This window comes from Mobula birostris, chromosome 27, assembly GCF_030028105.1.
Source record: "Mobula birostris isolate sMobBir1 chromosome 27, sMobBir1.hap1, whole genome shotgun sequence".
Classification (NCBI taxonomy): domain Eukaryota; kingdom Metazoa; phylum Chordata; class Chondrichthyes; order Myliobatiformes; family Myliobatidae; genus Mobula; species Mobula birostris.
The window spans coordinates 11,489,145-11,516,532 of record NC_092396.1 but is presented as its reverse complement, the minus strand read 5'-3'; the positions used below and the strand labels follow the sequence as shown (position 1 = coordinate 11,516,532).

General features: G+C 40.5%; 1 protein-coding gene across 4 annotated transcripts in view; it reads right to left on the bottom strand.

Moving 5' to 3' along the window:
• acot7 (acyl-CoA thioesterase 7) overlaps window positions 1–27,388 on the bottom strand; it is a 257,856-nt gene that overhangs the window by 173,154 nt on the left and 57,314 nt on the right. For all 4 annotated transcript variants that reach the window (XM_072245005.1, XM_072245006.1, XM_072245008.1 and 1 more), the window contains exon 3: window positions 24,374–24,530. In XM_072245005.1, coding sequence (XP_072101106.1) covers window positions 24,374–24,530 — 157 coding nt within the window. The remainder of the gene's footprint in view (window positions 1–24,373; window positions 24,531–27,388) is intronic.

Genomic DNA, 27,388 nt, shown 5'->3' with positions numbered 1-27,388 from the left:
CTGACTTTGGAGAGCTCACTTGGACTGGTGCTAAAAGCTTTGAAATTTTCATTGTCTATTAATTGTCCACAGAGTTGTACACAATTTAATCAAATCCCTAAGAGACCAAACTGGGATATGGGAAGACTAAGCTGAAATACAGCTGCACTGAGTCCATGTAAATCTGTTCATAATTAACTTAAGACGGCCAAAAAAGCAGCATGAGATTTTGATATTTCAACTTTGTCAAAATGTTGTATTGCCATGCAAGTGTTTCCACATCATCTCAAGCTGTCTCATACAAGCCCTGTCAAGAAACAAAAGGAATACATATAAACTAGTAGTTTCAGACTAAATCTATCAGTTGCCTTATTGGAAATTAGGCACGTTCAAAACAAAACAGAGACCATAAGTTTGAACAAAAGTTTTCTCCTCTAACCTACGTGTTCACTTGCTTTCTAAGAAGTAAATGATCACCTTTTTAATCACCTTGGCTGTAAGTAAGTAAATAATTAAAACAAAACATTCCTATCACAATAAATTTGAAAGGTATTTCGCCATGTATTTTTTGAAGATAATTACTTAAATAGGACTGGACAACAAAGATTTTGCTTCCTGAATACTTTTTGAAGTTCTTAAGAATTTTGGGGTCATGAAAATTGCCATGAAATTTCCCTATCATGCATCATTTTGTTGAAATTGCCATATTTCCTATTTAATTCATAATTCAAGTCAGAATAACTGATGCCAAGATAAGGAAGGCATTTTTGTTGGTCTACAAATCAAACAGGTCATCAATGACAGGCAATTCGAAGAACCTCTAGAGAAGATCGCAAGGAAGCCATTCATGGATGTTGTTGAAAATTTTCTTGGCAACTACAGAGCACCAAACCATGTGCAGCTGGTTGACAACATGCTTCAAGCATACAAAACCATGAAGTGCAACATGTCACTGGAGATCCATTTTCTGCATTCCCATTTAGACTCCTTCCCTGCAAATCTTGGCACTGACAGTGATGAGCACGGTGAATGGTTTCACCAGGACATTGCGGTCATGGAGAAACGGTATCAGGGCAACTGGATTCCATCAATGCTGGCTGATTTTTGTTGGACACTTATTATCTGAGGCATCTCACTTTAGTACAAACAAAACTCATCAACAAAGCATTTTTAGTTTAGTTGAACTATTGCAAAGTGTCAGCACTGTACTGCATTTAAATTCATCATATTCAATGTTAATTTCTTATTTCTCCAAATTCCAACGCAATACAAATAGTCTGAAATTATATTTGTGTTCAGCTTCATGTGGTCTATCACAAACAAAACAAAATTCCGAAGAAGCAACATTTTCAAAAAAAATTGTTGTCCAATGTAATTACACTCAGTGGCCACTTTATTAGGTACACCTGTAAACCCGCCCAATAAAGCAAATATCTAATCACACAATCACGTGGCAGCAACTCAATGCATAAAAGCATGCAGACATGGTCAAGAGGTTCAGATTTGGGGTTGAAGGAAATGAGGTGCAATCGCTAAGAAATAAGGATGTGAAGGTAGTGGTGCCTTTGCATAAAGGGGAGGTAAAAGCCAAAAAGTCAGAATTCAAAAGTCCTTTTGATCAGTGTGGCAACTAAGTTGGGATAAGGAAAAGAGAAGACAGCATTTATACAAAATTCTGAGGATGGTGGAGCTCAACTGGGCGATGGGTATGAGAGAGAAGTTATACATGAAATTTACATTTCAAACATACTAGGTTGAACAAGTCCTTGTTTGGAATTGATAAGCATGATATGAGCATTTGTAGGGAGTAGACTTGTCCAGACTGGTTCAAGCCAACAGGTAGGTGACAGTAACTCAAATAACCACACGTTATAACAGCGGTGTGCAGAAGAGCATCTCTGACTGCACAACACGTTGAACCTTGCAGTGGATGGGCTACAGCAGCAGAAGACCATGAACATACACTCAGAGACCACTTTAGGAGATACCTAATAAAGTGGCCACTGAGTGTAAGTAACCATTGTGAAGTTCTTTTCTTGTCAAGCTAATTTCTGATAACTCCCATGAAGTTGCAAGACTCTTAAGTTCCTTGGTCTAGTGAGGTCCTTGATCTCTTAGAAATTGTTGGCAATGAACTGATCAGACCTGGGTTATCCACAGACTAGGTGGGGTAGGGATAAATGATGATCAGTGGAAAGTTGCTTAGAATGTTGTATGGAGTGACCAATTAAAAGTTTATTTAAAGATTATTAAAAGGTCAATTATCTTATGAAAAGATAAGTATGCTACATTCTTTATTGGAGTCCAGGTACTGCAATGAACTGCAAGAAAACAGCAGATAAACAATGGGAACTAGTATCCCCATCAACAATCCAAAGCATAAAACATAGCCCATGGAACAGAACAGTACAGTACAATGCAGGCTCTTTGGCCTATGATGTTGTACCAACTTTTTAACCTACTCCAAGATCAATCTAATCCTCCTCCCCCCACATAGCTCTCCATTTTTCTATCATTTATATGCCTGTCCAAGAGTTTCTTAGATGCCCCTGACATATCTGCCTCTACCACTACCCCGGAAGGGTGTTTCATGCACATAGAACTCTTTGTATAAAAACTAACCTCTGATCCCCCCATACTTCCCTCCAATCACTTTAACATTATGCCCCTCATATTAGCCAATTCCGCCCTGGGGTTTTTTTCACTCACAATGGCAGAGGGGAAGGCAGAGGGTGGACAGAGAAAACTGTTACTCAATGCATATTCACTGCTGAAATCACATCAAATGCGCAAGTTTGACTCATCTCAAGAAGTGCCTGGTCAAGTTTCCACAGGGGCATGAGACAACTTGGAAATCATCATTATCCAATTTCACTCTGGGGCAAATAGAAATTTAATCGTGCATTGCTGATCAAAAGAATATTATGCAATCTAATTTCTAGGCTACGGAGACAAAGAGTGCTACAGCACAGAAACAGGCCCTTTGGCCCATCCAGCTCATACTGAACTGTTCAACACACATAATCGCAACAAGACAATGCTATTATTTTTAGTGAGGCAAACCATTTTTGATCATTGGGCTCACAATGGAGCCAAACTTGGAAGAATTCATTAAAGTGGCTAGCAATTAGAATTGTTTCTAATATTTTCATATCAGTTTCAGTTCTTTTGCAGTCAGTTTGGCTAGACCTGGTTTTGTGTGCCAGACTCCCAGCAGGCTTACTTGACTTAAGAAGTCAACTTATGTTGATCAAAATACCAGTGGGCAGACAGAATAGATTGCAAAACAGTAGTTTATATTCCCTCAACCCTAACAGAGGTGTAGAAAATCAGAAAATGATCCAATGGTAAACTAGTAGCTGTGATGGGAAAGCAAAGGAAAAAATCCTAACAATACAACCAAGACATTTAGTGCATTCGGAAAACCACTTGCCTTCACAAAGTTCAGTCAAAGTTTTCAAAGTTGACAGATTTTTTTGATAGGAATATCAAGGGAAATGGTTCTAAGATAGAAATATGTGACTCTGAAAGGGTTTAAATATGGTACACAGTCTGACTGATTGCTGGAATCAGCTCAATAATAGGTTGAGTGATTTACTACATTGCAAGACGTTGGGTCATAAAGCACCCATCACTCCTGTACGTTGGCAAACACATATCCCACAACGCCAGCTGCTCTCACCTCACTCTAGCATCCCTACCTTAGTTCTCCGCAGTCTAGATCAAGCGAGTGCAAGCCTACAACTTATGTTATTCTCATACTTTGCAGAGATCTTTTTCTTTAGCTCTCCTCATTATGCTTCTCTTTATCTTCAAACATCACTTCTGCCACTTTAGCGAGTTGCTTTACTTTTGTTAGTCTCCCCTCTTGCTGTATGACACCCCTCAGCCCCTTTATTAGGAAAGGCATGTCAAATTGTCCAGTGAAAGATTAGTTTTGTTGTACTGCAGATCATGGTCTGTCTTGGGTGCTCTACTGTTGCCTGCTGGGTGGGTGGTGGGTGCTGATGCTTTTTGCTGTAGTAAGTAGGGGAAGGGAAGGGAGACGGGGAGGTTTGATGCTGCTTGTGCGTGGGGGTGGGGAGTGGGGGGGCTTCGGGGTTCTAATGTTTTTATTGTCACATTCTTTGAGGTACCTTTCTGTTTACACGGATGTCTACAAAGAGCAAGAATTTCAGATTGTACATTGTATACATTATCTGATATTAAATAGAACTATTGTCTATGTGTGCCATGTATGCCAATCACAGATAATATTAGTATTTTCTGTACAGAACCTTGCTCTCTGTCTTTTCCCTCTGTTCTTTCCCGCCCCTTTCTTAATTTAAAAAAAAGGCTATTCCCTTTACTAATATTTTTTCCAAGAAAGGCTTGAAACATCTTTCCGACAGACGGTTACAGCGACTCCAGTGTTTTGTTTTCATTTCAGATTTGCAGTATTTTGTATTTTAGTCAATTAAGAGATTGGATGCCTCAAAAACTAATTAAATTGATCTCAAAATAAAGGTGGTATTTCCTCTCTGAATTCAGAACCCTGTTTCTTCCAAATACTTATGCAACTGAGGTTTACGTCTGCCGCCTCTAGACGAGGCTGATTACTGCAATTATAGGTCGATTACGGTCACTTTGATATCTTGTGACTGCTGCCACTTCTTTTGACGTAATTGATCACTGGGTAAGCAGTCTATATTACAAAGCATATGATGGTGAAGGGGCAACACAAAATATTCAGGTGCCACCACAATAACTATTCCATTGTGGCCTATATATAAAAAAGACATGAATACACAGCTTCTATTGTCTGATCAAACAGTACTCTTGTATATGATCAGTATATTTCCAGTTTTCTGAACTTTTTATTTTCAAATGCCTTTGCATTCAAAGCATTCTCTTCTTAGCTTGTGCTACCACAGCAGATGCCCAATAACCATGCAAGGAAAAACAACCAACCTGTCAGAGGAATTCAACAGGCTGAGCAGCATCTGCGATGCCAAAGGAATTTTCAGTGCTTTGGGTCAAACGCTTGCATCAGGACTGGGTGTAGAGAGGGAACATTAAGAGCAGGGGAGGAGGGGTGAGATAGGACCCAGTGTGTAAGTGATGGATCTAGGATAGTTCTAGCACAGTGGAGAGATGGAGACAGATAAGGGAGGGGGAGGTAGGTGGACGTAGGGAAAAAAAAATGCATGAGCATAGAAAGCATGAACATGGAAACCACAGAAAGAGTGCAGAGGAGATTTACAAGGACGTTGACTGGATTGGGGAGCATGCCTTATGAGAATAGGTTGAGTGAACTTGGCCTTTTCTCCTTGGAGCGACAGAAAATGAGAGGTGACCTGAAAGAGGTGTACAAGATAATGAGAGGCATTGATTGTGTGGATAGTCAGAGGCTTTTCTCCAGGGCTTAAATGGCTAGCACGAGAGGGCATAGTTTTAAGGTGCTTGGAAGTAGGTACAGAGGAGATATCAGGGGTAAGTTTTTTTACGCAGAGAGTGGTGAGCGCGTGGAATTAACTGCCGGTGGCGGTGGTAGAGGCGGAAACAATAGGGTCTTTTAAGAGACCCCTGGATGGCCGCATGGAGCTTAGAAAAATAGAGGGCTATGAGTAAAGCCTAGGTAGATCTAAGCTAGGGACATGTTCAGCACAGCTTTGTGGGCCGAAGGGCCTGTATTGTGCTGTATGTTTTCTATGTTTCTATGAACCAGGCAGGTCAGGCAGTATCTGTGGAAGCAAAGGGATGGTCAGCATTTCGTGTCAGGGTCCAGCACCAGGGCTAGCAGTGCAAGCCCGTACAAAAGAGGTGACTTGGGGCATTGAGGCATGAAGATAGTGAGAGGCTGGGAGGTAACTGGCAGAGAGAACAAAGGACTGCACTTACGGAATCCGACAAGAAAGGAATGTGAAACAGACAAGGGAGATGGGAACAGCGTGGGGACAGGATGGAGCGGATAGAGTGCTGGGGTGTTAAGCAGATGGAACCAGGTTGGGGGATGAATAAAACTGGTTAATAGGGGCTGGGAATATTGGATAGAAAGGGGTGTAAGAGACAAATGGAGTTGGTCAGAAGAGGGAGAAAGGAACAGAGGGATGTGGGGTACCTGGAAGGAGGGAATTCAATGTTCTTGCCACTAGGTTGTAGACCCCCAGGGAGAACATGAGGTGCTGTTCCTCTAATTTGTGTTTGGCCTTGGCCAGACAATGGAGCAAGCCGAAGATAAATAGGTCAGTGAGGGAATAGTAAGAAGTGCTGAATTGAATTGAATTGGCTTTAAATTGAATTGAATTGACTTTATTACTTACATCCTTCATATACATGCGGAGTAAAAATCTTTGTTACCTCTCCGCCTAAATGTGCAATTTATAATAAATATTATGTACAACAGGACAGTCAATATAACATAGAAATACAGTTGTGTCAGCATGAATTAAGTAGTCTGATGGCCTAGTGGAAGAAGTTGTCCCAGAGCCTGGTGGTCCTGGCTTTTATGCTGCAGTACCGTTTCCCGGATGGTAGCAGCTGGAATAGTTTGTGGTTGGGGTGACTCAGGTCCCCAGTGATCCTTTGGGCCACTTTTAACATACCTGTCTTTGAAAATGTCCTGAATAGTGGGAAATTGCATCCAGGAGCTCAAAGTGGCCAATGCAGAGAGAGGGCAAGTGCTCAGCAAAGCAGTTATCCAGTCTGGCAGGTGGGAAGGGAGGTGGTGAAGGTGGAGACACCTGCAGGATGGTGATAAAACAGGAACACAAGAGGCTTCCTGTGCTGGAATCTGATAAGGAAGATGATAATAGGAAGAAGTGAAAGGCAGATGAAACCAGGTTTGGTGGGAGGGAGTGATGTGTGTGGGTAGAACTAGGAAGGGAAGGGGGATGAAAATGGTATGGAGTGCTGGAGGGGAGGAGACTGGAGGTAGATCAGAAGGAGAGAGGAGGAGAACAACAAAGGGTTATCTGAAAATGTAAAATTCAATGTCCATACCGCTGTGTTGTAGACAAGGAAAACAGAACAATGAGTGTTTACACTGGGCCAGACCCTGACAGTGGAGCATGTCAGGGTCCAAGGATGGAGAAGTCAATCTGGGGAATACGGGTACAATGACTTTCACCAATATCAGAACCGCTCACGTGCCTGACTGACACCGATGGCCCAGTGGAAAGCTAAGCAGCATCCATGAGGCTCCAGCTCAGTGTCCAGGCAAGATCAGGAGCTCATTACCTACTAATAATGTAACATACATTCAAACTGGAAAGATTTGGGGCCTTACAAGCCCTTTGTTTGGCAAAGGAATGAAGGCAGGGTATACCCACTGATTGGGACTCAGACAGAAGCCCAAAAATCCCTGATTGCTTAGGCCAGGGGTCCACAGATCCCTCAGTTAGTGGTTGGAGTCCAGAGTCCATGGCATAAAAAAGGGTGGGAAGCCACGGCTTAGGCATTCACAGTCATCCAACATAAACAGTGCCACTCTTGTATACGCTAATGAAAGCCCTCGTGCTTGTTGTGCACACCTTATTCAAAATTAGAAGAGTAAACAGTTTTATGACCCCCTCTGTTCTTTTTTCCTATGTTCCCCATACACAGTTAAGTGACATACTGTGTATTGGCCTTCCTAGTTGGGGGATTGAGTTCAAGAGCCATGAGGTGATGTTGCAGCTCTATGAGGCCCTAGTTAGACCACACTTGGAATATTACGTTCAGTTCTAGTTGCCTCAAATAGGAAGGCTGTGAAGTTTTAGACAGGGGCGCAGAAGCGACTTAACAGGATGCTGCCTGGTTTAGAAAGTGTGTCTTTTATGAGGACAGGTTGAGCAAGCTAGGACTTTACTCTCTAGAGCTAAGGAGGATGAGTAATGACTTGTTGGAGGTGTACAAGATGACAAAAGGCATAGATCGACTGGATAGCCATAGACTTTTTTCCCAGGGCAGAAGTAGTTAATACGAAAGGACATAATTTCAAGGTGATTGGAGGAAAGTATTGGGAAGGATGTCAAAGGCAAGTTATCTTACAGAGTGGTGAGTACGTGAATGTGCTGAAAGGGTGGTGGTAGAAACAGACACATTAGAGGCATTTAAGTAACTCCTAGATAGGCACATGGATGAGAGAAAAATTGAGGGTTAAGTAGGAGGGAGGGGGTAGACTGAATTTATAGTAGGTTAGAAGATCAGCACAGCAACCTGGGCTGAAGGGTTTATACTATGCTGTAATTTTTGATACCAACCATTTTGAGTCTGCAATTATGGTTTTGAACAAAATTAATCCCATTTCATACATAAGTCAATATGAGAATTCAGTTCAAATCATGAATATGCTCAAGAAACCTCATGAGAATCTGGTGCCTATTTTCAAGGGCAGACACAGTAGCAATCACTTGATTTGGATATATTAACCATTCTCAATTACCACTACCTGATGACTGACAAATTTAATTCTTTGTAGAAAGGTCAAGTTGAACATTCTTAAAATGATATTTTGTGTCAGGCATACTTTCATAGCAGCTCATTATCATACTGTCTACAATGAAAAACAGCCATCATCTATTTACTTCCTTAATTTTGTGCCGCTGAGTAAACTCTGTGTGTTATCATGCTGCTGTGTGCAATTAATACTGAATGATAATTATGAAATTCCTAACTGCTCTCAAGGCTAATTTCCCGAGCAATGTTTTACTCAGGCGACGTGTTTTACTCATCCACAGATGGCAATCGAAAAAGGAGAAGACAGCACCATAAACTTGGTTTCTTCTCCTTTCAAATTTGTTTTTTTTTCCATCTGAACTTTCAAGTCACGGATGTTTTTCTTTGCTGGTGAAAAGATATAAATTTCAGGCAGATCTGCCAAGATCCTCCAATGTAACTGTTTACCACTTTTAAATGAACCAATAATAACCACTCCCCACCCTCTCCCACCCAATTTCACAAGCACTCCTGAATTATCTCATCTTTTCTTTTTAACCTTGATGATTTCTTATCAAAACGCTTCTTGGTTTCATCATCCGCATCCCAAAATTTAAAAAAGGTATTAATTCTGTCATATTTTATTAATTACAGTGTAGACTTTTTGGGTGGATCATCTGCACCAAGGGTCGTGTACCTACTGATTGAAATATGCTATGCTAACTATTGAAAATTCTCTGGCAATTTTGCCTTATCTTTCTTGAAATCACAATGGTAAAAATAAGGCAATACAAAAATGACTATGCCCATAACAAAAGCTCCAAATATCAACCTATCATAGCTTTTAGGGGCAACAGCCGGCAGCAGCCTATTCAACAGAGATGTCAAGTATGGTGAGATTCAAGATTCAAGATTGCATAATGTCATTTCCTGTACATAATGTAGAGGAAAATGAAATAATTGGTACTCTGGATCTGATGCAACATATGAAAAACACACCAAGATAAAGAGTACAACAAAGAATAAATAAGATCGCTGAAATACATAGATTGATTGTATGTACATGAAGTAGCAGTAGGCACAGGAGTGTCTGTACCTAAGGTGACTGACAGGAAATGGCCAAGTAGTGGTGGTGGAGGGAGAAGTCATTGCTCTTTCAGAATTCTGGTACATTCCTGTCAATTTCAGTCCTATAAGAAAATATTTTATTCTGTAATACACTAAAGTACACTAAACTTTTTAGTAGTCTCTTAAAGAATCCTCAGCAGAACTAAACTTAATGCAGGAAAGTAGGTACCAGTAGTACATCATCATCATTATGTACCGTGTCGTATGACGGAGGTGATCATGGTCTCATGACCATGATTGTTCGTAGCAAATTCTTCTACGAAGTGGCTTGCCAGTGCCTTCTTCTGGTCAGTGTTTTTCTAAGACGGGTGACCCCAGCCATTATCAATACTCTTCAGAGAGTGTCTACCTGGCATCAGTGGTCGCATAACCAGGACTTGTGATAGGCACCTTCTCATACAGCCATCCACCACCTGCACCCATGGCTTCCCGTGACTCTGACTGGGGGTGGGGTGGCTAAGCTGGTGCTACACCTTGCCCAAGGGTGACCTGCAGGCTAGCAGAGGTAAGAAGCACTTTACACTTCCTTTGGTAGAGACGTATCTCCACCCCACTATCTCACCAGGGGTATAATACCACCCATTAAAGGTCAATTGTAGGAGTCTATCCTTTTGGTGCTGATATTCTATGGCTGAGATCAAGACGAGTGTCTGACACACTGGGAGTGGTCCTGCTTGGATTCAGTTATGTGTGATTTCTTTTATGTTAACCGAGTTTCATTCTGAGTATGTGTATATTTTGTGTGGTTCATTCACTCTCTTCTCGAAATCAGACTATATGGGATCATAATTCCAACCAGCAATTCTAATTAATACTGAGTACTGCACAGTTGGCATTGCCACCATTTGCCTGAAACATTACCTCGGGATGGATACGTAAAATCCTAAGGCATTATTCAAAGATTAGCAGGGGAAATCTCCCAGTGGTCTGCACAGTATTAATTCATCAACCAACAGCCTGGTCTTTTGTGTCATTGCTGTTTGTGAGACTTGGCTGCCATACTTCTTGATACTCCAAAAGAGGCAATATTCCAAAAGCACATTGCTGAACATAAGGTCTTCTTGGGATGTCCTATGTTCATGAAAGGGTCTACGGAATATAAGTTTGTTCTCCCTTTCTTTCTGAGATGTTCCTTTCTGTGGATTCTTGCAGTGTGTATTGGCAACAACACTACCACACATTGCAGCAAGGACTGAACATCAAAAATAATTTAACGATATCAACTCCTTTCACAACTTTGGGTTAGAGCATCCCAAAGTTGAAAGAGGGACTGTGTACATGCAAGCTCCTTCTCTTCCTCTTGATCCAATACAAGAAAGTCTGCAGATGCTGGAAATCCAAAGAAACACACAGAAAATGCTGGAGGAACTCAGCAGGTCAGGCTGCATCAATGCACACATAATAGAATGCCGGCGGTTTACTCATTTGCATAGATGTTGCCTGACCTGCTGAGGCCCTGCAGCATTTTGTGCGTGTTGCTCTTGATCCAATAGTTTAAATTAATCCAACCAAAAATTGTTTAAAAAAACAATAATAAAGGCTCACGTCTTGTTTATATTTAATATTCTGATCTGACTTTTGATTGAATATAAAATGGCAGATGAAGAAATTTACAAAAAAACACTTGGAGCTATTTGCTGTTTGAGCCTTTTGAACTGGACAGCATTTATTCAAGGATGTATAAACCAAAAAAAACATGACACAATCTTACCGAAGAATGCAGAAAGACCTGCAACAACTCAGTTTTAATGAAGGGCCATTGACCTGATATGTTAGCTTTGCTTCTCTATAAATCATTGTTCCCTGACATATAAACACCACCAGGATTTCCCTTTTATCTCATACTTCCGGCATCTGCGGTATTTTATTTTTGGAAAAATTGTGTTGGTGTTATGAAATGAAATGCAATCTTAATCAGGAAAGGATATGAGTGCATACATAGGCAAATGATACACACAGAATCAGTGGAATGAGAAGGACATTCTCTGCAACCAGGTTTACAATCCTGCTGCATGCATCCTGCAGATAAAATGTCCCACACAGTAACGTGCAATGTTTTGTTAATATACAAATTAATTCTTAATTCTTCTTGACACATCAATGTGAATGAAAATGTCGCCATTGTTACATCTTAAGGACAGAATTATAATTTAGATGAACCCCTGTTGTTTTCCTCTAAAATAATTTACATTCCCATAAGTATGGAAAGATTAATGATTTCAAAACAAGTTATTGCAATTTTCAATGTGTCTTTTCATTACATTTTAATGAAGTTTGTATATCTCAATAAAATACAGGGAACATTTGATTAAAAAAATAAACAAGGTGCCTTTCCATCTCGCACTCTTCCTTGCTTATAAATACTTATGCATACAAATTTCATCTACTGTCTGATCCATGACAACCTTCTCTAATTATTTAATAAACTTAGCCAGAATACAACTATTTCTCTATTAAAAACTCACTTAAAATTATTTAAAGAGAGAAAGAATGCAAAGACGTCTGGCAAACCACTTCTGGTTTTCAGATCACTGCAAGATAATAATTACATGCAACTAAAAATGTAATCGGGTCTTGACTCAAACTGAATATGACAGTATGCTTTTGGGAACGAGATTTGCATCACACCCAACCAAAACAATCCTGACAGGATGGTCTCTATAGCAACGCTATGGAAATGTTGCATGTCTCTCTTGTGGACCAACATGCAGTGAACCAAAAGCCCCTTCTCACTCTTAACCTTCTTTTGATTAAACACAAATTTAAGTACAGCCACTGTCCACCCAAATGCCGTGTTTATTCAGAGTTAAAAGGAAATTCATCAAGGGCAAACTCAAGTTAGAAAATACAGTGCAGAGGAGGCAGGGAAACATTTACAATTCTGTGAAATAGGCCATTCAGAATATTTCAGTCTTCTTCACAGAGTGCAACATACTCTGTAAAAGAAAACAGAGGCTAATTGGAAATGACAGACAGCTAATAAATTCTGGTCCAATTATTTTCTGTTGTCAGATGCTGTAAAATACTGCTTTAAGGAAAGCGCTCAGGAAAACATGTCTTTGTTTCAGAATTCTGCAATTCTTTCTTACGGCACCATCACCACCTACAACCCACCCCCATCACACCCAGTTTTAAACACAGATTTCCCATTAGCTCTTCATTAAAGACAAGGTGGCAGAGTTTGTTGCTCCTGTGAGGAGAGGGAGAAGGAACCCTTAATGCTGTGCTATTTTTATGCTACTACTCTGCAAGGAACGAAAGTGCAGATTCACAAAGGAAGAATTAGTAAGTTCAAGGCATATGCACAGTATAGCTCAGCTTTGATGAGGATGATAATAGCAAATAGGTCACACATGTTATTCTTTATGTGGACATTTTATGTAAGTACACCTCAGCTAAAATGGTGAACAATACGCCTTCACCAATGATATAGCATGGACAAAACTGCGGCTTCCCAGGTAACAAAGACCATAGACTTGGATGTGAAAGCACTGGAAAGGATGAGCTATAATCCTGAAAAAGGTTGTTTTCCTTGGAAGAAATGGGAAATTTAATTGAGCTGCACTAAATTATGGGAGATACAGACAGGTAAGGAGAGAGAGCATATTTCTCTTAGTAGAGAGATGGGGTGCTCAGATTTAAGTGACAGAAAGCAGACTGGAGGGATGTGGGTGGAAGTATCTTACTCAATAAATGGGGTGTAAAGAACTCATTGCCTGAAAGGATGATGGAGGCAGAAAACCTCATCCCATTCAAAATATATATGGATGAATGATTTATGAACCATAAGATGCCAGTCTCTGCAACAAAAACTGTGAAATGTGACTCCCTTAAAGTTCGTTTTGGTGAACACGGACATCAAGGGGCAAATGGCCTTTTTCTATACTATAGCCTACTGTAGGCATCCGTTAGTCTCATGAGACCATGGATTTGCACCTTGGAAGGTTTCCAGAGTGCAGGCCTGGGCACGGTTATATGGAAGACCTGCAATTGCCCATGCTGCAAGTCTCCCCTCTCCATGCCACCGATGTTGTCCAAGGGAAGGGCACTAGGGCCGATACAGCTTGGCACCGGTGTCGTAGCAGGGCAATGTGTGGTTAAGTGCCTCGCTCAAGGACACAACAGCTCAGCTGAGGCTCAAACTAGCAACCTTCAGATCACTAGACTGATGCCTTAACCACTTGGCCATGCGCCAACATAGCCTACCTCATAGCCTACAACCAGCATGGATAACTTCACTCACCTCAACTCTGAACTGATTGCACAACCTACAGACTCACTTACAAAGACTCAAGGACTCTACAACTTATGTTCTCAGTAGTATATATATATTCTTTTTCTGCAGTTTGTCTTCTTTTTCTCATCCATTGTTTGTAGTCTTTATTTATGTATGGTTTTTCATAAATTCTATTGTATTTCTTTACTTTTCTGTAAATGCCTGCTAGAAAACGAATCTCAAAATATGGTGACATATACGTACTTCAATAATGAATTTACTTTGAACTTAAATTTCTATGATTCCATGCTCAAAGGAATGCTAAAATTTTCACTCAGTTCTCTAGCTCCAAAACCTTCCCATGTAATTTCCATCATTCATGGCACCATGCGCCATGGATAAATTTATCTCAGGAACTTTAGCGGGAGTTCAGAACATTCATGGGGACAAGTTAACTGGCTCTATCCCGTGTCGTTCTTGGGCTACCAGTATTACTTTCAATCAGAGAAGCCACCTTAGCATAAGTGCCCATATATCCATATTTCAATGAGTCAAATTGTTTTATGAAAACTCTTTCCAAGCTACAAAAAAGATTAAGGAACTGTGTAAGTCCTGTTCATACAGTACTCCGTAGGGATCCTGCAAATGATAATAAGCAAACACAGTAATTAACCAAGTATTGGAAAGCTCAATTCTGTAGGGATCTGATGTAAAACTCTAGGTCTACATATTATTCTTAATGATTCAATTTATTGTTTTGCTTTATACCATCAATTATTTTCCACTCAAGTGCCATCTGGGGCCAGTGGTAGCATTCTCGACTCGAGCTCTGGCTTCAAAGGGTTTGGGATCAAGACTCAAACCAATAAATAACCCATCTTAATCTCCCACTGCAATATCTAGGAGCACAAAAGCAAAGGAAAGTGGAATGGGAGTCAACTATTCAAGTATAATCAGGCTTCAGTTAGATCATAGCTGACTCTTGAACAATTACTGCTTTGAGCAATCTATATAACAATTTCTAATTCTAATTACCACCTTCTAAAAAAAGATAAGACAGAGATTAGGTTTATTTGCCACATGCACGTCGAAACGTACAGTGACATGTGCTGTATGCGTCAAATTAGTGAGGATTGTGCTCGCAAGCGTTGCTATCTGGCATCAACATAGCATGCCCACAACTCACTAACCCTAACCCTAACGTGGGGGGGTGGTGAATTGCAGCACCGGGAAGAACCCCACATAGTCATTAGGTGAGCGTACAAATTCTTTACAGACAGCTGTGGGAATCAAACCCTGATCTCACAGATAGCACTGTAAAGTGATGCCGTAACCCCCAAACTACCGTGTTGCCCCACTTCCATGGTCAGTGTCCTTTTTGTCTGATTTCCACAGAATCTGAAAATATGTCAGTCGCAGCTGTGAGTATAATCCATGCCCGAGCATCCACATCCCTCCAAAAGTAGTAATTACTTCATATCAATTCTGAATCACTGACCATTTATCCTGATGGCATGAAAATGCAGATACTTTATCCAGGGAAAGCAAACTCTTAACATGTACCCAGCCAAGTCCTCTGATATTTCAGTGAGATCGTCTCTCATCCACCCAAACTCAAGGGAGTACGGATCCATCGGCCTCAATCTCACTTTATCCCAGAACTGTCATCTTTTGACAGACATACAGTATATAAAAAGACCAGAACAAAGATTTTTGTGATGCTATTCATCAGAGAGCAGAGAATTCCCCTGTGGTCCTGGTTAATAATTCCATCAAACGAAACCACTAAAAATAGATTAAGTAGTCCTTCATATCACACTGATTTGAGGAACTTGTATGCTCAAAATAGTTGCCTAAATAATAGGAATTATGCTTTGGGACATCTGAGAATTTAACACATGCAAATTCATTTCCTTTAACTCTAAAATCAGGACTCAGTCTGTTCTCTCAAATGTGGAGTGCCTCCAGTTGAGAATGAATGCCAACAAATACAAGGGCCTGGAAATTCTTATATATTGCAATCTTTTTTCAGCAACAAGCAAATGAACTGTTATTTTTAAGCAGAAAAGATTCACCGGAATACTACCAGAACTTTGGAGGGGGGGGGGGAGCAGGGAGCAGCTTGAGATATAAGGAGAGGCTGGACAGGATTGGGACTTTTTCCTTGGACTGTAAGAGGCTGAGGAGAGACCTAATGGAGTAAATATTATATAATACAGTAATATAAATCATAAATAAGGGGAGGGAACGTCGACTCAGACCATGAGAGGCCTGCATCGGGCATTTTCCTGCCTTACAAAGCGCAGATTGGAAGTCTGTGTGGGGCGCCACTCCTCGCACAGACTAGAGCAATGTGCAGTTAAGTGCCTTGCTCAAAGACACAAACACGCTGCCACAGCTGAGGCTCGAACTAAATCATAGACGAATGCCTTAACCACTTGGCCACATGCCCATAAAGTAAATAATAATTCATTTACTTATTATTATTATTGGTACTTGTGTATTTTCAGTTTGTCTTTTGCACATTGGTTGCTTGTCAGTCTCTGTGTGTAGCCTCTCACTGATTCTATTATATTTCTTCGTTTTACTGTGAATGACTGAAAGTAAATGAATCTCAAGATAGTATCTGGTGTTTGGTAACATGTACACACGTACTTTGATAACACAAATTTACCTTCAACATTTAGAAGTCATTTTGACAGGGATAAGGAAGGCTTGAAGGGACAGGTAGGCAACATGGCCTACTTGGGTTTAAGGGTCTGCTTCTGTGCTGTATGACTCTATAACTGTATGAAGGTCCTTGGAGTACTGCTTAAACCAAGGTCACCTTCCTTTCATTCATTAACTATGCCAGTGGAATACTAAAATACCACAATAACCTCCTTCATACACTGAAATCATCAAGCTGAGACAGAAACCCCTGATGTTATTCACTGGATACTCTGATTTCACTTGTCCCTTGTGACGATCATTGGTTACTGAAGTTCACAATGCTCTACTTTGACCCTCACAACTTTATTCCTAAGTAAATTAAATGATGTTTCATTGAACTAATACCTTCCACTCCTATACTCTGTGACTTCACAAACTCCACTGGCGATGATTACTCTGGTGACAAAATATTTTCTCTTGGTCCATGTTTTTAATGCCCACCATCAATCTTCTCTTGCAGCTCCGGTCCAGTGCTTCAAGAAGCCACTCATCATCAACATCCTACTGCCATGATGAGACCACGCTCAGGTTGGAGAAGCCACGCCTTATATTCTGTCTGGGTAACCTCCAACCCAATGGCATGAACATCGATTTCTCAAACTTCCAGTAATTGTCCCCTCTCCCTCACCATTCCCCATTCCTGTTTCCATCTCTCACCGTATCTCCTTACCTATCCATCACCTCCCTCTGGTGCACCTCCTTTTTCCCTTTCTTCCATGATCTTCCATCCTCCCCTACCAGATTCCCTCTTCTCCAGCCCTTTATCTCTTCCACCAATTAACTTCCCAGCTCTTTACGCCACCCCTCCCCCTCCCCCGGTTTCACCTATCACCTACCACCTTGTACTTCTTCCTCCCCTCCACACTGCCTTCCTACTCTGACTTCTTCTCTTTCTTTCCAGTCCTTGGGTCTCGGCCCGAAACGTCGACGTTTTCGTCCTTTCCATAGATGCTGCTTGACCTGCTGAATTCCTCCAGCATTTTGTGTGTGTTGCTCTGGATTTCCAGCATCTGCATATATTCTCGTATTTGGGTCCTCTATGTTAATAATGTTTTTGATAACTGAAGATCAAATCTCTTTCTAACTTCCACACTCTGTATACAGACTTTTACACAAATTCACAGAAAACATTGTGTTTAATATAAAATCATTCGTACTGTGTTCATAGTCCAAGAGTTATACCAAGAAGAGTATTTGCTTTACAGGAATTTCTACAGGTTGGATCTTCACAGGGACAAACTTGTGTCCAAATTACTACAGTACTACTAAGATGGAGGACTACATAAATAAATGCATGAGAAAAGGTCCCCAATGAAAAAGACAGAATGACCTTGAATCATTGAACAAGACACTTTGTAAGAAGCCTATTTTCCACATTTTTCTCAATGGAGCCTTATAAATAAGATTACTATGTTTACAGAATGGTCCAGAAAGATGGTCCAATTTCAGGTTTAAGTATTTACTTCATTGCAAATATGAAAGGTATTATCTTGTAACTAACCCTTACGGACAAATCAAACAGAGTGTGCAGAGAAAATAAACTCAATTGCACTGTTAATAGTGCAAGGCTGAAGAAAAACAATAAATATAAGCCCCATTAGGATTCAGTAAAATCAACACAAAAGCAAGTAGGATGGGGTAAGAGGCAGAACGAGCCTCTTGTTGGATTTGGAGTAGGCGAGAGGAGGGAAGCTGGAAGCCAGGAGCAGATGGGCAGTGATTTGGCCACCACTGCCGGCCCACCAACTGGAGAGTGTCGTGGTTAAGGGTCAAAACACTCGGTGAAGGTTGGGAACCACCTGATGACATCTGCTCCTGGCTGAAGGCTATGGTTACCTTATAAGGTAACTGGAGAATGTACCCTAACAGGTGTATGTAACAAGACAAGTTACCTTGTAAATAAACTTCAAAGAAATAGACTTTAGAGTTAGGATTAGATCAGAGGTTCCCAACCTGGGGTCCATGGACCCATCGCTTAATGGTAAGAGTCCATGGCATAAAAAAGGGTGAGAACCCCTCGGTTAGACGGTTTTGGATGAAAATACAAATGCTGTGCTGTTATGAATTTATTTACAAAATGAACAGCTGTCAGACACCATCTATATTAACAGAAAATCAATGCAGGAGCTCAAGGAATGTTAATACAGTCCAATGTCCAGAGATAAATGTCATATGACTCTCTACCACTAACTGAAATTGATAGAGATGCTATTTTGAATTCCACCCCACCCCTTGGTTACTAAAGTGTTAGATTGGAAGAGTACCCTACAAAAGTAGCCTATAGCTTTGGAACTTATTCAGGATTCTAGCATTTTCAGCTTTTCCTGTTTGGTTTGAACATGAGACCATAAGAAACAGGAGCAAGAGTAGAGTGATAGAATCAGAGAACATTACAGCACAGAAAAGGGCCAGTCGGCCCATCTAGTCGGTGAACTATTGGTCTGTTTAGTCCAATCAACCTGCACCCAGACCATAGCTCTCCATACCCCTCCCATTCATGTACCTATCCAATTTCTCTTAAAAGTTGAAACCGAACCCACATCCACCACTTCTGCTGGCAGCTCTTTCCACACTTGCACCAGCCTCTGAGTGAAGATGTTTCCCTCATGTTCCTCTTAAACATTTCACCTCTCACCCTTAGTCCATGACCTCTAGTTCTAGTCTCATCCAATCTCAGTGGAAAAAGCCTGCTTGCATTTACCCTATCTACACCCCTCATAACTTTATATACCTCTATCAAATTTTCTCTCATTCTCCTATGCTCCAGGGGAAAAAGTCCTAACCTATTCAAACTTTCCCTATAACTCAGGTTCACAAGTCCCAGCAACACTCTTGTAAACTTTCTCTGTATTCTATCAAACTTATGGATATCTTTCCCGTATTTAGGTGATCAGAACTGCGCATAATATTCCAAATTAGGCCTTACCAGCATCTAACACAACTTCAGCATAACATCCCAACTCCAATACTCGGTACTTTGATGTATGAAAGCCAAGGTACCAAATGTTCTCTTTACAGCTCTATCTACCAGTGTCGCCACTTCCAATGAATTATAGAGTAGGCCATCCAACCCCTCCAGTCTGTTCTGACATACATCATATTATGACTGATATTTTACCTCATCATCCTTTTCAGCAACCTCTACTAACCTCTCTTTTAAATCTACAGTTGGAAGTTCCCACCTGCTTCAAAAGGGCAACTGGCAGCATGAGCTACCTCAATGACTATCGTACAGTAGCACTCACATCTAGAGTGATGAAATGCTTTGAGGTTGACCATGGCTAGAATCAACACCTGACTCAGGAAAGACCTGGACCCACTGCAATTTGCCTATCGCCACAATAGGTCTACAGCAGACACAAACTCAATGGCTCTCCATGCAGCCTTGGATCACCTGGACAATGAAAGTACCTATGTCAGGACACTCTTTATTGACTATAGCTCAGCATTTAACACCATCATTCCTACAGTCCTGATCAAAAAGCTACAGAATCTCTGCAACTGCATTCTCAACTTGCAAACCGGAAGACTACAATCTGTGCAGACTGGAAATAACATCTCCACCTCGCTGACTATTAGCACTGGCAATCCACAGGGATGTGTGCTTAACCCACTGCTCTACTCTCTCTCTACACCCGTGACTGTGAGACTAGGCACAGCTCAAATGCCATCTATAAATTTGATGATTATACAACCATTGTTGGCAGAATTTCAGATGGTGATGAAAGGGCATACAGGAGCAAGATATACCAGTTAGTTGAGTGGTGTAGCAGCAACAACCTTGTACTCAGTGTCAGTAAGACCAAAGAGCTGATTGTGGACTTCAGGATGGATAAGGGAACAGAAGTGGGGAGAGTGAGCAATTTCACGTTCCTGGATGTCAGTATCTCTGAGGAGCTATTGATGCAGCTATAAATAAGGCAAGACAGCAGCTATATTTCATCAGGAGTTTGAGGAGATTTGGTTTGTCAACTAAAACACTCAAAAGCTTCTACAAATGTACTGTGGAGAGCATTTTGACTGGCTACTTCACCATCTGATATGGGGGCGGGGGGGGTGGCTACTGCACAAGATCGAAATAAGTTGCAGAATCTCTGTCAGCTCTGTCACGGTAACCAGCTTCTGTTATGTCCAAAATATCTTCAAGGAGCGGTGCCTTAGGAAGACAGCATCCACCACTCAGGACATGCCCTTTTCACACTGTTACCATTGGGAAGGAGGTACACAATCCTGAAGGCACAGACTCAGTGATTCAGGAGCTGCTTCTTCCTCTCTGCCATCCAATTTCTAAATGGACATTGAACCCAAGAACACTACCTCATTACTTTTTTTATTTCTGTTATTTTACACAACTTATTTTAACTTAACTATTTAATAGACATATATATACTTAATGTAACTCAGTTTTTTTCTCTATATTCATTTATCATGTATTTCATTGTACTGCTGCTGTAAAGTTAACAAATTTCATGACATATGCCAGTAGTATTAAAACTGATTCCTGATTCTGATTCAAAAATGGACACATCATCTGGACCTGCATAGCTCTGACCCACTCCTGCTTTACACTTAGTAGTCACTTTATTAGGTACACCTGTACACACGTCCATTAATACAAATATCTAATCATCCAATCATATGGCAGCATTTCAATGCATAAAAGCATGCAGGCATCATCAAAAGATTTGTTTTTTGTTGAGATCAAACATCAGAATAGGGGAAGAAATATGATCTAAGTGACTTTGGCAGTGGAATGGTTAATGGTGCCAGATGGGGTAGTTTGAGTATCTCAGAAACTGCTGATCTCTTGGGATTTTCATTCACAACAGCCTCTAAAGCAGACGTTCCCAACCTGGGGTTGGGGTCCACGGAGCCCTTGCTTAATGGTATTATTCCATGGTATAAAAAGGTTGGGAATCTTGGTTCTAGAGATTAAAGAGAATGGTGCAAAAAACAAAAACTGTCCAGTGAGTAACAGTTCTGTGGTTGAAAATGGCTTGTTAATGAGAGAGGTCAAAGGAGACTGGCCAGACTGGTTCAAGCTGACAGGAACGCCAATAACTAGGTGTTACAACGGTGGTGTGCAGGAGAACATCTCTGAATGAACAACATGCTGAACCTTGAAATGGATGGACTACAGCAGAAGAAGACCACAAACATACACTCAGTGGCCATTTTGTTAGGTCCCTCTTGTAGGTAATAAAATGGCCACTCAGTGTATAAGGCAGTTTAGCCTTGTGTGAACATGTGAAATTCATGAAATTTCATTTTGGCCATTATCTGTACCTTTCTGATTTGCTCCTCCCGTTCGTTACACTGCCATTTCATTATAATCACTGCACCTTCATCTGCCCTATCATACCATTTACAGCTTCATTAGCCTAATTTATTTGTTCAAATCATTTATTTCACATAGTTGGATTTAGTGTCCCTTATGTGCTAACTAGATTATAATTAAAATAGGGCTAGCTAAAATTTAACTTCAAAGAATTAACTAGATTTCCAAAAATAGAACAGAATAATTTAACCCTAATCTTTGATTAAGTTCTTAGTTTTTCGCTCTGCTTAACATTTCAGCGTTTTGGCAGGTTGCACCTGAAGACAGTGAAATCGATGAAATATTCTTAACCCTTTGCACGGTGAAGGATCTAACTCAAAGCCACCCGTCTCACCATCTGCTGCGAACACCATTGCCAATAAAGCTCCCACTTTCGACCTCTTGCCAACATTTCACTTTCAATTAGTGTTATATATCTCAACACAGGCAAAATATCCAGAAGAACATGTGATACAACCACAGGACAAAGGAGCAGAATTAGGCCATTCAGCTCATCAAGTTTATCTGCCATTTGATCATGACTGATTCATCATCTCTCTCAACTCCATTCTGCCTTTTCCTCATAACCTTACTAATCAAGAACCTATCAAACCACTTTAATTGTACCCAATGATTTAGCCTCCAGAACAGTCAGTTGTAAAAACATTGGACAGTTTAGCCTAGATTGCTAATAGTCTTTGAAACATGGCCAGCTCTACAATGCTTTATCAGGGCACCAGACGCACATTTTGCAGACCATTCAGGCAGCTAAAAAGTTGAATATATACCACACACCAATTCATTAAAAATAAATTGTAGACGGTTGGAAAATTATTTTCGATGAAATAGGTAAACTTTTAACAGTTCAAAGTAAATTTATCATCAAAGAAAAAGATTCCTTTTCTTGTGGACTTTCAGAACCGTTGAGAATAAAATCAATGAAAAACTACACACATACAGATAAACAATGTGCAAAAGAAGACAAACTGTAAATATAAAAAGAACAAATATTAATAATAAATAATATTGAGAACATGAGTTGTAAAGATCATTAATTATGTTGATATGTTGGTAAATGTTAAGAAAGGGACAAAGAAACAAGAAGAAAAACCAAGTTGATCTCAACATATTGCTATTCAAGCTAATAATAACCAAAGATAAAACAGTTGATCAATTAACAATAAAGAAACAGAAAATACTAGTAATACTCAGCAGATCCAGCAACATCTGTGGAAATATTCTAGCTATTTTTTTTAATTCAGATTCCCAAGATTTGCATTTTTTTCTTTGCTGCTCATTAATTACTACTTAAATCATAAGACTTAGAGGCAAAATTAGGCCATTCCACCCATTGAAGAAAAAGAATTTCAGGATGTATACATTTCTCTGACATTGAATGTACCTATTGGCCTATTGAGTCGACTCCACCTTTTCATCATGGCTGATATATTAGCCCTCTCAACCCTATTCTCCTCATAACCTTCAATGCCATTACTAATCAAGAACCTCAGAGCCTCCACAGCCATCTGTTGCAATGAATTCCACAGATTCTGTATCCCCTGGCCAAAGAAACTCCTCCTTATCTCTGTTCTATACGGACATCCTTCTATTCTGACCGTGCCCTCTGGTCTTAAACTCCATCATTATAGGAAACATCATCTTCATATCCACTCCATTTGATCATCCACTTAACTCCTGATGGTCAGAAGGCTCGGGAAGGCAGATAGTGACAATTCACAGTTTACCAAGGGGAAAACTACACTCTTTCAACACCTTCCAAATTTAGAATCACACACAAAATGCTGAAGGAACTCAGCAGGCCAGGCAGCATCTATGGAAAAGAGTAAACCGTCAACATTTCGGACCGAGATCCTTCATCAGGACTGTTTGTGATCCAAATTAAGAATAATGAATTTCCTGGAATGATTTTAAAACAGTCTCACCACAGATGAAGGTGTAGGTAACGTGAAAATCTTTGTGAATAGCACTCAACATTTCATGACTAGTTTCAGATCCATGAGGCGAATGATCATTTTACACATTATTTGCACTGTAGAATTGGCCACTGTGAGCATTTGTGTTAAACTTTCACACCTGCAATGCTCCACAATGGATGAAGAATATTCTTTTAACTGGTTGCAAAATCTACACCGTTTACACAGTTTCTTGGAACATTCAAGAGACGTTTATTGAAGTACAATATTCCACAGGTACAAATATATCTGAAACTATCAAAAAGTCAACAATAATTCCAATTGTTACAAGGGTTGATTTACTCTGCTCACATGAATACAGAGTTTAACTACTTTACACAGGAGTGTAGAGTTGCCCAAGGCAACTGTGAAGGCAAATTCAAGAGGATTCTCAATTGACCCTTGTCAGATGGCGAGTGACAAGCTGGGAGACAAGAGTAACATTTGAAATGCAATCAATACTTGAAAACAGACAGCTGGACTCTAATTATTCCTTTACCTCTTATGTATTGATGCATCCCTAGTCCTAAAGATTTAAATAGTTGCATAATGAACATCTATGTACAAGATACACATACGCACACAAACATATTTGTGTGTACAAGAGAGAGAACTCTAAACAAAACTCAAATAATGTACCATATTTCCTACCATTAAGAATATTTTCAGCCATCACATTTACTTGGACCTCCACGGAGTGCTTTGATGTGTAGGTTATCACAGCGCTGACATGAGCCACTTCACCAATGGACATGGGTGAGAGGAAGTCAGTTCGCTCCACACGAGCCAGTACAGCCACACAGCGTTCCTGAAAGAGATGCAGAGAAGGCAACACTTGTTGAAGACCAATAATGAACTCAGTGAGAGTATTTCTTACCAAAACATACATGGATTTCCTTTTCACTTTTTGAATCAAACCTTATTCTGAATCTTGTAAATTACTGACCCCAGGTCATGAACTCACTCTGCCATGGATGGTCCCAAGCCCATCTATGAAAGGAGGAGAATCAGGCATGGGGCTAGAAACCCCATCTGGTAAAAACCCAGTGCGAGAGAAATGCCGACACAAGCTTCAAAGACCGCATCCCTGTTGCTTCCTGTTACTTTGGTGAGCCAGTAGGGGTGATGGGATAAAGAAGAAGGTCATAAACTAGTCCAGCACTATTTCTTCATAGAGCTCCTATCACCATCCACCAGTCACACAGATCAGCTGTTGTATCATTATCAATGAGGTAGGGTAAAATTTGTGTGGAAATCTCACAGCAAAAGAACACAAGGAAGTAATTCCGACTGGGATTGCTGCTAGCAGTCAGCTATTGCCACACTTTTCAAGTACTATCTTTCCGAACTGAAATTAAATCCAAGGCTCTATTTATTGTTGAGTTGAACACAAGAATTCCTTTGCCGCGTTTTGATGAACTGTCCCTGCACACAATTCTTGTCAGTTAATGTTGCTCTTTTGTTTAATGTATTGTTTGTAGGGTGAATTGAACACAGAACAGTACAGCACAGGAACAAACCCTGTGGCCCAGAATATTGTACCAAAACTAAATGCGTAAGGAATCAAATGTCCAACTAATCCCCCTGCCTACACCATCTCCATATTCTTCCATTTCCTGCACAGTTATGTGTTTACCTAAGAGCCGCATGAATGCCTATATCGTATTTGCCTCACCCAACACTCCCAGGAACTAAATTCCAGGCACCCACCACTCTCTATGAAAAAATCTTGCCCAGCACATCTTCTTTGAATTTACCTCCCTCTCAGCTTAAATGCAAACCCTCCGGTATTAGACATTTCAACTGGATACTGGATGTCTATGCTTCTCATAATTTTACATACTCTATCAGATCTCCCCTCAGCCACCACCACTTCAGTGAAAAAAGGGTGTCCAATTCTCCTTATAGCACATCCCCTCTAATCCAGGCAGCATCCTGGTAAACCCCTTCAGCACCGTCTTCAAAGGCTTGATGTCCTTTCTATAATAGGGTGACAAGAACTGAATGCAATACTCCAGATACGGTCCAACTAGAGCTTTATAAGCTGCAACATAACTTCCTGACTAACTCAATTCCTTGTCTAATAAAGGTGAGCATGCCAGATGCCTTTACTACCCTAACTGCATAGCCTCTTTCAGAGCTCTGTGGACTTAAACTACACAAGCACGATATACAGCCTTGGAAAGAGAGACCTTGGAAACCTTATCTGTGTTTGCTGGTACTAAATGGGCATGACAGTATTGACCACTAATTGCTCTCCTCTTCTCAAATGCCTCTGCTACTCCCAGTCCACTAATTTGATTCGATCAGAGTTGCAGAAGGGCAAGTCCACTAGCTCTAAATACAGACCTTGTCACAAAGTAGTGCCAAAGAACATTACAATTAATGGACTTTACTTAAACTCAAAGGCAACATGGGATCAATAAAAACTTCCTTGCTAAGTAGTCAACTGTGACAAGCCAAAGAAAAAAACTTGATCCCAAGAAGTTTAAATACATGAGAAGGGTCAGATCTGAAATGGTGCTGAAGAAACTTTTTTCCACGCAGAGAATGGAGGGTATAAGAAATGAGATGCCAGAGGAAGCCTTTGAGGCAAGTGCATCAAGTTCATCAATGTTATAGATGTCGTGCCAAATCTTAGCAAACTCCTAAGGAAGTAGAGGTGTTGCTGTGCTTTCTTCGTAATTGCATTTATGTGCAGGGGCCAGGACGGGTCCTCTGAAATGATAACACCGAGGAATTTAAAGCTGATGACCCTCTCCACCTCTGATCCTCCGATGAGGACTAGCTGATGGACCTCGGCATTGCTGACACTGAGAAAGAGGCTGTTGTTGTGGCACCACTCAGCCAGGTTTTCAATCCCCCTCTTAAATGCTGATTCGTTATCATCTGAACCAGAGGGGACAATTTCACTCAACTTCACTTGCCCCATCACTAAACTGTTCCCACAAAGACTTTCAAAGACTCCTCATCTCATGTCCTCGATATTTATAGCTTATTTATTTATTATTATTTCCTTTTTCTTTCTTTTGTATTTACACAGTTTGCTGTCTTTTGCACACTGGTTGTCCACCCTGTTGGTGCAGTCTTTCACTAATTCTATTATCTATTGCTTATACCCACAAGAAAACAAAACTCTGAACATTACAAGTTTATGAGATATTTACACACAGTAGGTACACGCATAGAAAAAGGTCTAGAGGCAACTAGGACAAGTTCCGATGGATATCTTGGTGAGCATAGGCAAGTTGAGCTGAGGGCCTTGTTTCCATTCTCTCTGACTCTGTGGCAAGGATATCAAAGCTGCAGGCGTTTTGACTCGTAATTTATCCACCAAAGGTTAATAACTTCACAAAGAGCCTCAGTTTAAATTCCCATTTCCAAGAGGAAAAAAAAGACACAAAATAGTGATTAAAACCGAAATGCAAGAACTTCTGCAGATGTTGGAAATCCAGATCAACACACACAAAATGCTGCGGGTTAGACCGCATTATGGAGAGGAGTAAACAGTCAATATTTCAGGCCGAGACTTTTCATTAAGGCTCAAAACTTGATTAAAACCTAAGCACAGATGAAAACTAGAATGTCAGTGTTTGAAGCCTGTGTGTGATTTTGACCAGAAAGACTCAGACTTTGAAAGGAGCTATATTCTAGCACTTTTACGAA